This window comes from Astyanax mexicanus, chromosome 25, assembly GCF_023375975.1.
Source record: "Astyanax mexicanus isolate ESR-SI-001 chromosome 25, AstMex3_surface, whole genome shotgun sequence".
NCBI lineage: Eukaryota > Metazoa > Chordata > Actinopteri > Characiformes > Acestrorhamphidae > Astyanax > Astyanax mexicanus.
The window spans coordinates 21,890,283-21,903,546 of record NC_064432.1 but is presented as its reverse complement, the minus strand read 5'-3'; the positions used below and the strand labels follow the sequence as shown (position 1 = coordinate 21,903,546).

The 13,264-nt window shown below is 39.9% G+C and overlaps 1 protein-coding gene across 2 annotated transcripts in view; it reads left to right on the top strand.

Annotated features, from left to right (window-relative positions):
- Positions 1 to 13,264, top strand: part of map9 (microtubule-associated protein 9) — a 37,986-nt gene that overhangs the window by 20,016 nt on the left and 4,706 nt on the right. For both annotated transcript variants that reach the window (XM_022682032.2, XM_022682029.2), the window contains one exon: positions 7,299 to 7,378. In XM_022682032.2, the coding sequence (XP_022537753.2) occupies positions 7,299 to 7,336 (38 nt within the window). In that variant the 3' untranslated portion in view covers positions 7,337 to 7,378. The remainder of the gene's footprint in view (positions 1 to 7,298; positions 7,379 to 13,264) is intronic.

Below are 13,264 nucleotides of genomic sequence, written 5' to 3'. Positions count from 1 at the left end.
AAATATATGATCGTGAATATTTTATTTGACTGAAACTCTCAAAATGCGACAAAAAGGGGAACTTTTTGTGAATATTTTTTAAATAATGATCTTGAAATGGTGGTCAATTAAGATAAACTTTTATGTGAAATAATTATGTATTGATTTATCGTATGCGGAAAACACAGAACAGTATACAAGTACTGCAGCCTGTATTGCCATAAACCTTCTGTATGATCTCACATGAGTTACTTGATGCCTCAGAACTATTGTCAGAATGCTGGTTCGAATCCCGGTCATGCAGCTTGCAATCAGCTGCTGGAGCCCTGAGAAAGCACAATTTGCCTTGCTCTCTCTGGGTGGGTAGATAACACTCTTTCCACTCATCACTCCAAAGGGTGATGTCGATCAGCACAGGGCGTCTGTGAGCTGATGTATCAGAACCGAGTTGCTGCGCTTTCCTCCGAGCAGTTTAAAAAGAGTGAAGGGGATATACAGCTGAGTAGCAGCTGAATAGGTGAGATAATTGACTAAATTTGGGAGAAAAAATAAAAGAGAAAATTTTAAATAAATCTTAAAATAAACTTGCTAAGTCTGAATTATAAATATTAGCATATAGTCTATACCGGATAGTGTGTGTTGTATGCAGTTGGGACACAGCCTGTGTTTTACTTGTTTACACATCACACAAGCAGAAATATTGCACTATTCTACCTTTATCTGCGTATTATCTGAATAAAACAGATATCGAAGCTGCTAAAACAACATCAAAATATGATCACATGACCAATTTTCTGTAATTTCATTGGATTCACAGAGGTTTACTGCATCAGGGGGCTGATTGTTTAGCTAACGGGCACTGCCAGGCATACCCATGTTGTCCGCAGAAACGCCACGGCTGCTCACAGTGAGGGCTGCCATGTCAGGAAATGTGATTATTGTGAAGCCGGGGGACTTGTTACACAAAACCCAGGCGTTGTGTTGACTCATACGAGGTGGAAATGATAATGCAGCCGCATGTGACGTGCTAAATTAAGTTACAGTTCTGCAGGCATCAAGCAGCTGAATAAAAAGCTCATTCACTCGTTCATCGTGTTAGCATGTTGCTAAACAGCGCCTTCAGTTCAGAGCGGAGGAGTGTGTGCTGTACAGAACATTAAAAATCATTATATTTCATTTATATATATATTTCATATTATATTATATATTCATTCCTCCTATTATCTTTGGGCTCAATTTGACCCCATTCAAGGTTTCAAGTCCCTGAAAAAATGATGGGACTTAATTTGATGAAGAAAATATGTTGTTTCAAATGTTTCAGTTTCAATGTCTGTTTTATTACAGCTGTTGTATTTGCATAAGACATAGGAAATATTAATATTTCTCACACATTTGTGTGGTAATAATGTTGAGGCCACTATGACATTCAGTCTTGAAATCTTTCACTTTAGGCCCTGACTTAACAACTTAGTACTTATAATACTTACATAATACTAATATAACATTGTAATAATGCCAGAACCACTAATAATTTATCCAATAAACCTGAAGTAACTGGTGGATAAACTTAGCTAACATGTTTATTTTTTAATTTAATTACAATAATTGTCAGAAGGTTAAAATTGCTGGAATCATATTGTTCGGGTGTTTTTAAGGGATTTTGGTTTAATGTAAGTCATGCATTATCAGTGTAATAACAGTGTAATTACTGGTGAAGTAGGTACTGTTACACTGCTGCACATTACCTGGTACAGGTTATGTAATTACACATATGTATATAGGACAGTTAGACAGAGCAGGGTAGTTTGTCCATGTTCCAATAATTCAATCTGGACAATGATTTTTTTTTTTGCTTTCAAAAACAACATAAACTCATGCACAACTTATTCTAAACACACTATTACAGTAGTGTGGTTGTACTTTCCTGCATGGAGCATCACAGAATTTAAAGGGGTGCTCACACAGATTGGGGCCCTAGGAAATTGATTGGTTTGCTTGCCTTGTTGCAACAGTCACATGTTTCACGTTTGCTGCGGTCAAAGTAGAGCCAGTGAGCGGTAGTGTCACATATTAGCCTATGTCTGCCTTGTGTTTCTCCCTCATTTGGTCTCTTGTGCTCCTGCCCCTCTGTTTACCTGTCATGTTTCCCAGCCATGTGCTTCTGTTGTGTTTTGGTCTTGTCTTATGTCACAGATGAGAAGGGTGGACGTAAGTGCAGAAATATTTATAATATTATTTATTAAATAAACAAACTAAAACAAACAAACAAACCAAAGCTTCACTAAAAATAAACAGAAAACAAACACGGGTAAACGCAAGACGAAATTACAAGACTGAAATAACTAAAATAACAAAGATGAGATTAAAGTATAATCAAAACCAGTAACTCTAGAAACAAAAAACCAACCTGACAGACACACAGCAAGGTATCACACAAAAGACTAGACAACGAACGCTTGAAACAAAGGGGCTTATATACATGAGGAGGGAACAGGAAACTGGAAACACCTGAGGATCAATCAAGAGGGGGCGGGGTTACAAATCACTGATGACAGGGTGGGGCTAGGGCGGAGACAAGACCAAAACACAACAGAAGCACATGGCTGGGAAACATGACAGGTAAACAGAGGGGCAGGAGCACAAGAGACCAAATGAGGGAGAAACACAAGGCAGACATAGGCTAATATGTGACAGGTAGCATGTTGGAGGTGTGGTTATGGGTGTGGAAACGCAACATTTTCTGTAGTGCAATTTTGATTAAAGGAGGCAGTGTGTAAGGGAAGAAGGGGGTTAACTGGTTAAGCTAAACTTTAGAGAATAATAAATATCAGCAATATTATTAATAATAATGATGATTTCACTACTACACTACTTCTACCTCTGGGGTTCCTCAGGTTAGAAAGCTAGCATGTACACAATGCTACACAAATTTCTGGAGTTCAAAAACCTGGAGTTAAACGAAAATGTGTGAAAGTGTTGAATTGTGTGAGTTTATTCTCCAGCTTAGACTACAAGTTGAGTTGAGGGGAAACACTTTGGCGGTGTAGAGTTTATTTCAGAGTTTATGCCAAGGTGTTGAGGAGCGCGACTGAACTCTCTTATGGGCGTGCCCATCAGGGCTCCTTCCATTGGGTATTTCATTATATTTCATATAATGGTTGTTTGCCTAGCTGCCGTGTTGTTGGCTATAAGAGCAAGTTACCATCTTCTGCACTGCTAAGTGTGATAAAGTGCTGGCAATGCACTAAGAACTAATGTTTTAAAATATTACATTGTTTTTTAAATAATATTAGTTTAATAAAACAAATTTGTTTGTATTAATTGTTAACACTGTGAAGGAGCTGAGAGCTGTTTTTTACTCTAGATGGGATGTAACAGAGTCAAGAACTCCTGAACTCCTGAGTCAAAAGGCCAGAAAACTCCCCAAAAAAGAGTTACTTTAACTCTGTCACAGTAGAGAGTATTCAATGGTCACGCATACAGTATACACTTAAAACGAGTTGATATTAGTTCTTAGGGATTGTGCAGCAAAATCACATAGTTTAACATGATTGCATTATTTTACTATAACAGTGGACTTCCTGTCAGACTCTTTTCACCACATACCCGTGTTTTACCTCAGTTAAAACCCCCAGAATCTCAATCTGCGATCGATCCTCTCCTACACTGTTGTTGTAATAAAGTTCCTCTGGGGTCTGGATCTGTGGACTGACTGGTCTGACTGCTTCCAATAAACCCCTGGAGCCACTTTGTTTAACGGCTGCAGTATCAATAACCTCAGCTAAGCGTTAATCATGCTGCTGTTAGAGCCATTGCTAAATGTCAGAGTGTCAGAATCACGCAGGTGATCTACGGAGCTGTCGCCATTTTTCTGGCTCGTGCAGGATTTATATTAACAGTCACTTTTAATCTGAATTGATTTTTATTGAAGGTGCCTTATTTTACAGAAATCATTTAAGGTTAATGGCGGGTGCATCAGTGCTCTTCAGTCGTCCTCCTGAAGAACTTGCAGTTCAATCTCTCATTGTTTATTCTGATTGCAAGGATATTTAAATACATTTATCCTGATTTTGATTGAGTAACTGTGTGTCTACTGTAGAGGAAAGACTTTCTAATAGTTTTCGGCAGAAAACAAGGGGGAACATTAGACACATATGAATCACTAGACACTGCTTCACACTGTGATGTCTTAGTGATGAAGGGGGCTTTATACGCTTTATACCCCTCTAGCTAGCCCAAACCTGCCATCACACATGGCACCAGTAGGTTCATAATTATACAGATACTCTTGTTCTATTGACAGCACTTTACTTTATTTTCTACAGGGACAAGACAAGCTGTCTAAATGCATTTGCACATCTGTGTCATCAATAAATGCAACTCATTCAAGTATCTAAATGCATTCATTAGAAGGGGGATGTGGACATTAGGGGTGTAATGGTACGTGTATTCTTTACGGAAACCACCACGATACGGGGTCACAGTTCAGATCACACAAACATGCAGAATATACGGTACAGGCAGTCTATAAGAGATTTATGGAACCAATAAACGTAATGCGGAACTAATGTTCACAAGAGTGTTGCACCCCAGTAAGTGTAGCTGTAGCACTGTTGCTATTAGCAACTCACTACTGACTTAGCCTGACATAACCTGCAATTACAAGTTTAGCTCTCAGCACACAGGCTGAATATGGCTACAGGAAACAGTGCACCAGAGAGTGCAGCCTGTCACTTTCCAGGGTTAACGCAGGGTTAGGCGCTCGTACTGTCTCTCTCTCTGTCTCTCGCTCGCTCTGTCTCTCTCTCTCTGTCTCGCAACTTCTCTCTCTCTCTCTAAATTACTATAATACAGCACAAAATGATCTACTCTGCCAAACCTTTATGCTCTGTGGAGCTGAAGATTTTATTAATAGGTGTAGAAATAAGGAGGTGGTCTTAATATTACGCTTGATCAGAGTCTGAAATAAAGAAATCTCGTCCAGGGTTTACATGTCTGAAGTACACTGAGCAGAGCCGATCGGTACGGTTCTGACCGGTCTAAATAAATCGTCTGAAATGGGATTGAGTGGAGCTGACATTGATTTTTAATAACTCTGCATATTCCTCCAGAATCTAATCATGTTTAAATCAGGTAGAGTGGAGGTTCAGTCAGAACCAGAGCCTCGCTCAGCTCAGTCACCTCTAACAGCAGCGCCGGAAGCTCAGAAGCTCGGCTCTGTAAACACAGTGAAATCTGCAGGCCGGTCTCGTGGGCATTCTCGCTGCAGCGAAGGTCATTTTGCATTATGAGGGTTAAACATGTAATATACATACAGTGCACACAACATAATCCTCCAGTATTTAATCTGTGAAAGAGACTTTATTATTGCATCTTATTCTTCTGTGTGGACTTTACACAATGGCTTCTATTTTAGTGTTATATAGGCGAGTCGTTAACTGTGCACTGTTTAGCTTGATTTAGGGTGTATCTCTGCGTGTTTGCTATCGTATCAACGGGAAAAGTACACCTTGCATGGCTTGAAACGTGCTAAAGTGTGTTATGTAATGTTTATCTTATATACACCTAACGCTCCGCACTCTCCTCTGTCTCAGTGCTTCCCGCCTATAATAGAATTTCCTCGAGCGCATTCGTCACCTGAGAGCAGGATAATTAAGTGATATGGATTTCATTTACTTCCGTGTGCTGCACAGAAACACATGTACATTCTGTCTAATTGACGTGATTAGCTGGAGCTCAACTCCCAGCACATAGGAACACAGGGCCAGAAATAACCTGCTCCCTGAGGAGCTGGCTCCAGTCCTTACTTGTTCGATCCATAATGCTGCTAACTGCTTTAGTTTATGGTATTAATTGGCACCTCGCTATAAATACACAGTGTAGATAATGAAAAGGCCTCGTGTTTATGGTGGCTTATTGTCCAGAACATCTGGAGGCAGGTGGGAGCTTGTAGCGTTATGTAAAAAAAGTACCGGAAAGACTTTAGTATTACTTAAAAATACTAAGAAAATTTCAACAAGTTTGGACACACGTATGAAGTACCACATAAGAAATCATGTAGTAACTTTTGTAGTAAGTGTTAAACAAACCTTCTCTTATCTGGGGAGCTGTTAACTTGCAGTTTCTGAGGCTGCTAACTCGGATTAACTTATGCTGTACAACAGAAGAAACTCTTGCTCTTCTTTTTCTGGTGTCATCCTGATGAGGGCCAGTTTCATCATAACGTTTTTGATGATCTTTGCAGCTGCACTTAAAGATTCTTTCAAAGTTCTTGTAATGTTTCAGATTGACTGACCTTCATTTTTTTAATGACACATTTAGCATCACACCTAACCCTGTGTTCACACTAGAACGCTACAACACACTAGAAGCCGCTCGTGTCGCCCCGTGATTGTCGCTTGTGGGCGTGTCAAAGCTCAACGCATGCCTGTATCATAATCCAGCTTCCGACAAGAAAAAAGGCACTAAAAATTGTATTGCTTCAACGGTCCTAAAAAAAAAAAATTAAATATTAACTAAAATAAGATCACTAAAATGATCTTAAATAATAAATTGATTCTAATAAGACATGGTGAATGTTTTTCTTTTATCTATATAAAACAGTCACCATCCAGTCATTTTTATTCACGTTTGAAAAATATATATATCTTTAAGGGAAAATATAGTTTGAATATGAGGAACCACTTGGCCACCTTATTCTGCAGCTATGACTCCTGAGCTTGATTGACTCTTGGCCGTTTCTGATAGGTCCAAAAGAAAAGCTAGAAGCCAATCGGGTAAGAATGTCACTTCCCAGTGTCATAATTCATTTGCATAAAGTTGAGAAAATTAAAAATCGCGCCCTGCCATTTTAAACGAATGGTCACCTGTCCTGTTGTCGCTTTCCAATGTGAACGCAGGGTAACCCACCCAACCCAGCCGAGCGTGTCTGCTTTATCTTTTAGCATTGTGGCTCCAACCCAGCAGAAGCTAGCTGTTAGCATTGTAGCTAACATGCCTTAACCCTGTCTAACCTGGGTACTGTCTCTGCTAGCATTGTTGCTCCAACTCTTCTAAGTCACATTGTTAGCAGTTTTGTAAATTGCGTGCATGTTAGTAAATTAAATGAAGTTGAAATATCTTGGGTTCATACTTTCTGCCATCAAGTACAAGTCTAAGTAGATTTATGAAACACTGTGATTTGTTTTTATTTCATTTTTCACACGTGTCGTATGAGTTCATTGGTAATTTCTGTCAGTCGTTCTCTAGAAACCAATAACAGGGAATACTCACAGATCTGACCGTATCACTATTCTCATTCCAGTTCCTTCTTCTTTCAGTGGATCAACTTTACATACCCCCAAAGACTGGACCATGAAGCTACGAGAAGACGATCAGACGATCAGACGCAGGACAGAAGGTGGGTGTAACAGAGATTCCATAGGACCTGATGGCCCTTCAGAAAACTGTCAGGACCTTTATTAACAAGAGGACAGAATATGGCATGTTCATCTCACCAGAACACATCAGCATGTATGGAGAAGACAGATTGAAAAGGTCACACAGATTGCTGGGGCAACTCTGAAGGGGTTGAAGGCCTTCACATAAAAGGTTAATTTGCCCTTAGTACAGCAATATCAGCAATAATACCACACAGTAAAGCTGGAATTAGCAAAGAAAAATAATCATGTTCTATCTGCATACAGTTTAAAGCATGGTGGAGGTAGGATCCTTTTGTCCTGAGATATTGCTGTCATTTTGCTCTACTGTGTAAATATAAATACATCAATAGTAACATAAAGAACTGAATTTCCTTTTAATGCTCTTTAATGCTATATTTCCAAATTTTAACAAACAGGAAACAAACATTTGGAATAACAGAAAAAAAAAGCTTTGACTCTTTTGATTTTTTGTCCATATGAAATCCCAATCTCTCCTTAGTCCAACATAAACTAAACTGCAAGTACTTCCTCAGTTCAGGTAACCCTCACTCCACAGCCATTTCAACCTGCACTCATCTACTTGTAGTTATGTTTTATCCCTCCTTCATCCCATTCACACCCATTCCTTTTATTTCATGCCAAATCCATATAGTTTCTGTTTTTTAATTGCTACATACAAATTACATACAAATCATCAGTTCATGTAACTGAGTTCTAATCTACAGTCATCCTGAATTTCTCTTGATTATTTGTAGTTATTTTGTCATCCCTCTTTCCTCCCATTCCCATATACAGCTCTGAAAAAAAATTAAAAGATCACTTCAGGTCCAAATCAGTTTCTGATTTTGCTATTTATAGGTAAATGTTTGAGTAAAATGAACAGTTTTGTTTTATGCTATACAATACAGACAACATGCAGAAAATGAGAAATGGCTGAAATAAATAATAACAAAAAAGCTTTCAGACCTCTAATAATGTAAAAGAAAAGAGGTTAATGTTAATGAAGTTCAGAAATCAATATTTTTTGGAATAATCCTGGTTTTTAATCACAGTTTTCATGCATCTTGGCATGTTCTCCTCCGCCAGTCTTACACACTGCTTTTGGATAACTTTATGACACTTCTGGTGCAAAATTCAAGCAGTTCACTTTGGTTTGATGGCTTGTGATCATCCATCTTCCTCTTGATTATATTCCAGAGGTTTTCAATTTGGTAAAATCAAAGAAACTCATCATCGCTCATCTAATTGTTGTTTTATCTTCCCCCATTCGTCCTAATTAGCTTTAAAACTATTTTGTGTTCCTTCGGGAAATGAATGTTTCTAGTTTTAGTTGTGTTCTCTAGTTATATGTAGTGTCTGCATATTTTTGAGCATGTGATGTAGCACTACAGCTACATCGCCACCGTCCTTCACGTTGCAGTTTACCTAGGATGCAGCCTACACTGTGGAATGTCCAGAATGTGTAGATCTTCCTCTGTCCCAACACTAATGCTCCTCACTTCACTCTACAGAGGTTTGATAAAGGTCAGTCCTCTAGATCAGGCTGGAGGGGGCTTTATGTATTGTGGTTTTATTGCGCTGGGATTTATTTATCAGGCCGGCGGGTTCCTCCTGGAGCTCCATCAGCGTGATGATGCAGAATTAAGCATGTGATTTACAGTGATTGACAGTTCTGCTCTGTTTCTCCGCTCCTTTAGGAACTGATGGCACTTTGTCATCGTTTGCGTGTCATGGAGACCTTGGGGTCTGGAGAGTTAATGACTGGTGCCAGATCGGTTTGGCCGAAGCCCCTGCAGAACGTAGCGTGTGATTGAGTGAAGAGGCAGCAGATAAAGCCTGTCTCTCTCGCTGTCTCCTTTTGTGGCTGACTCTCTGCAGAGTAATTGCCTCAACAAGGTCAACCGTAAATACAGGAAACCTGCAGGGGGTTCTGAGGACACGGCGGCTCCAGCTTTAGAAGCTGAAAGACGCTGGGAGAACCTGTCACTGTACAGCACGTCTCCTCAAATAACCAAATCTAATTCAACAAGTAGATTTATAGCAGCAGATCAGTCTTTTCCATTGTAAGGAAAATGGTAACTCTGTATTGTAGAGAAGTGGGCGGAGCTTCTGGACATGGTGATCATAAGGCTTGTGTTGTGTACAGTAGTAAAGTTGTAATGGGTATTAGTGAATATAGTAACTCTGTATTGTAGTAGAGAAGTGGGCGGAGCTTCTGGACATGGTGAACATAAGACTTGTGTTGTGTACAGTAGTAAAGTTGTAGTAAAGTGGTATTAGTGAATATAGTAACTCTGTATTGTAGTAGAGAAGTGGGCGGAGCTTCTTCTGGTCATGGTGAACATAAGGCTTGTGTTGTGTACAGTAGTAAAGTTGTAAGGGGTATTAGTGAATATAGTAACTCTGTATTGTAGTAGAGAAGTGGGCGGAGCTTCTTCTGGACATGGTGATCATAAGGCTTGTGTTGTGTACAGTAGTAAAGTTGTAATGGGTATTAGTGAATATAGTAACTCTGTATTGTAGTAGAGAAGTGGGCGGAGCTTCTTCTGGTCATGGTGAACATAAGGCTTGTGTTGTGTACAGTAGTGAAGTTGTAAGGGGTATTAGTGAATATAGTAACTCTGTATTGTAGAGAAGTGGGCGGAGCTTCTGGACATGGTAAAAAGGCTCGCTTTGTGTACAGAGATTACAGACCTTCAGACTTTCCTGATTTGGGATTGCATTATTATTATAGTAATATTAATTCAGATTTTGAGCCAAAATAATCCATTAAGTAAATCCTGAGCAGTTACAGTATCCCTGCGTATCAAGCCTGTATTTACATGATTTCCCACAATCCTCAGCTTGTAAAACGCAGCTCATCCAGTGATACAGAATAAATGCTTTCCAAAATCAGGAACGTCGTGTGACTCACAGCCTGTCGCTGCTTCATCTCTCTGACGTTCTGTCACAGCAGAACCGGCTCGTCACTTTAGAACACAATCCATGTTGTCATTTCCCCAAGGTGTTCTTCCTCCTCCTCCTCCTCTTCCTCACGCTGGGCTTTGATCTGCTCTGGAAGAGTTTAACAAACAGCACACCAGCCTGTTTACCCTGCTGTAACCCAGCAGAGTGAATCACTGACTCCTATTTAACTCCATTTGGATTATTTTTAGGAAATTATTAAATTTCACTCTGATTCAGTTACCTCTGTACGATTCAGAATGAATCAAAATGCTTCACTGAATGTTAAATTCCTTGTTCAGAGTGGAGGTTTGAGATGAACTAATTCAGAGTGAGGGTTTGAGATGGACTGTATATATCAGTTATTGTAAAAAAAAAGGCCATGATTTGGAATGAGAAACATTGTGGAAAGCATCTCAGCAGTTGCTGTATCATACAGAGAGGCAGTTGATGAGTTCTCCAGGATTCTGGGAGACAGATTAACTTTCTTCAGGCTTTTAAGGAAAAAAAAACACAACTGTGCCTTTTTTGGAGGAGTTTAGAGATCGGCTGAAATAATTGGAGACTTCCTTTGCTTTTTTAGTAAAGTACTTTCGAAAATTAAAGGAATACTCAGAACAAGTAAATCATTAATAATTTTAATTTAAGTTTTTAGCTTTTATCTCCATTCACCCCATTCATAGAGGACTCACTCTAGTGTTTAACAGTGATTTAACGGGAGGAGAAAAAGTGGTTAGAGTCTCTATAATCAGCCCTGGTCGTGCAGGAGTTGTTCTCTCTCTTTCTTTGATCCATTGGCTGTGGGTAACCTCTGCTCCTGACTCCCAGTCGCCGACTGGATCAGATATTTAGCATGCCAAATATTTGCTGGGTGTCTGCGACTCATCAAGCGTCTTTCAGGAGTTCACACTGCACTACTGAGCGAGCGCTGAGAGATCCCCGATTTGCCTCCAAGCAGAGTTTTGTCGACGATCAACGAAAAACTGTGTGCGACTGAAAACACTGGGCTAAAATCGTATAATAGTGTAAAACTGCCATTTGTAGCCAGCTAGCTCCTACACCATCAGGGCCAGCTCCTTTCCTTGCATTCATCCTGCTCAGAATGTGAAAAATTCAGTTCAGGGTGGAGAGTGTATAGTGGAGAGTGGGTGATCTTGGGGTGGAGGATCTGTTTTTAAAGAGACCTCCTTGTTCTCCCTGGTCAAAACGAGCTTTCGACATTTCCTTATTTTCTGCCCAACATCTCTCCGCTGTATCTGCTGAAATAACTGTGGATTAATTGTGAGCCATTAGCCGAGATTAACTACGACCATCAGAACGAGCTCTTCCCGCAATCCATTTAACTCAGTGTTTCTGCATGCAGCCTTCTTCATACTGCAAGCTAATGAGACTCACTACTGTCTGCCTGCAGATTTCTGTCCCCACTGCACTGAATCACCATTAATCCCATTAGCACTCTGTTAGCCTAGCTACTGCTTTGGACCTAGCCGGGTGAACCCTCTTCTGCTGCTAGTCGGGGTAATGGACTGAACGTAGTTGAGTCCATTAGTAGTTGAGTGCTGTTTCTAAATAGATAAACAGAGTGCTCTTTGCATTTTTAGCTTAAATTTATGGTGCTAGTTTTATCATAGTAGCATAGAGATTATTAGCGCAAATGATGACAGATAATAATTTAAGACACAACAGCATTGTTGGAAGTGTGGGATTGCAATGCTATTCAGAAAGCTGGTAAAAGTTACCAGAAACAATAAATGATTCAATATTGAGTTAATATTAGCAATACTAAATAAGCTACACAAACAGAAGTAGGGTACTCGCTACTTGATTTTGTGGTTGTCTCCACCAAGACAAAACTTAAAAGTTAAAATAACATGCTGCGTGTTCCCTTGTTAAAACAAGCTATGTGGGACGAACCACTAGCTAATATTGCCCTGGCTTATCGTGGGGTTCCTCAGTGTAGCGCTGCCGCAAGCGGTTAGCTACTAATGCTAATGCTAATGACATCTAAGCTTGCTGTAAATAAACAAAAGTGCTTTACTCACACAAATAAACAATTTTCAGAAGAGAAATCTGTGTAGATTAACATCCAGCGCTCATTTGACTTGTTTGACTCATCTGAAAAGTTTTTTGTTTTTTAAGAATTAAGTTTTGTTTACTAAGCTTAGCTTAGCTTCACAGGTTTTGCTACCACGTCACAAGACCTGCTGAATTAGAAGGAAAACTTGGCGACAACTCAGTTCCTACTACTAGTTACCAGTGTTGCATAAAATGCGCCTTATACTCTTATGCGCCCTATGTATGAAAATAGACCAGAAAATATACGTTTATTGATGGTGTGCTTTTTAAACCGGTGCACCTTATAGTGTGAAACAAGAGGGTTAAAGGATGTGACCAACACAACAACACGTACAATAGAAAACCACGCCCAACAGGACAAACTTAATAAAGCCCCACCCCTCATTTATGTGTCATTCCCAAACAAAGTGTTTCCAAACTTTAGCATGCCACTGTAAAATTCATGACACAGGAAGGCAGGGTCAAGCCTAGGTGTATCACAAAACACACTTTCTTTACACACACACACACACACATCCACACACACTCAAACCAGCTGGATACCTATTCAGCAGCATCACGTATGAACAGGGTCTAATTGGTGCTCGGCTGCTGCACCTCTCGGACAGGATGGCAGTAATTCCTCCGCGCTGCTCACAGGCCTGAATCCTTCATCGATCAGATCGACTCTATCTCAGAGACACTTCCAGCTGGATACGACCCATATTCTCACAATAAAGCCCTGATAGAGCCGCCCTTTTTCAGCACACTGCCTGTAGACAACAGTAACAAACCCCAGCGGCAATAATTACAGAGCCCAGTTTAACCCTTCCCAAACTTCACAGTCTAAACTAAACAAGACACGT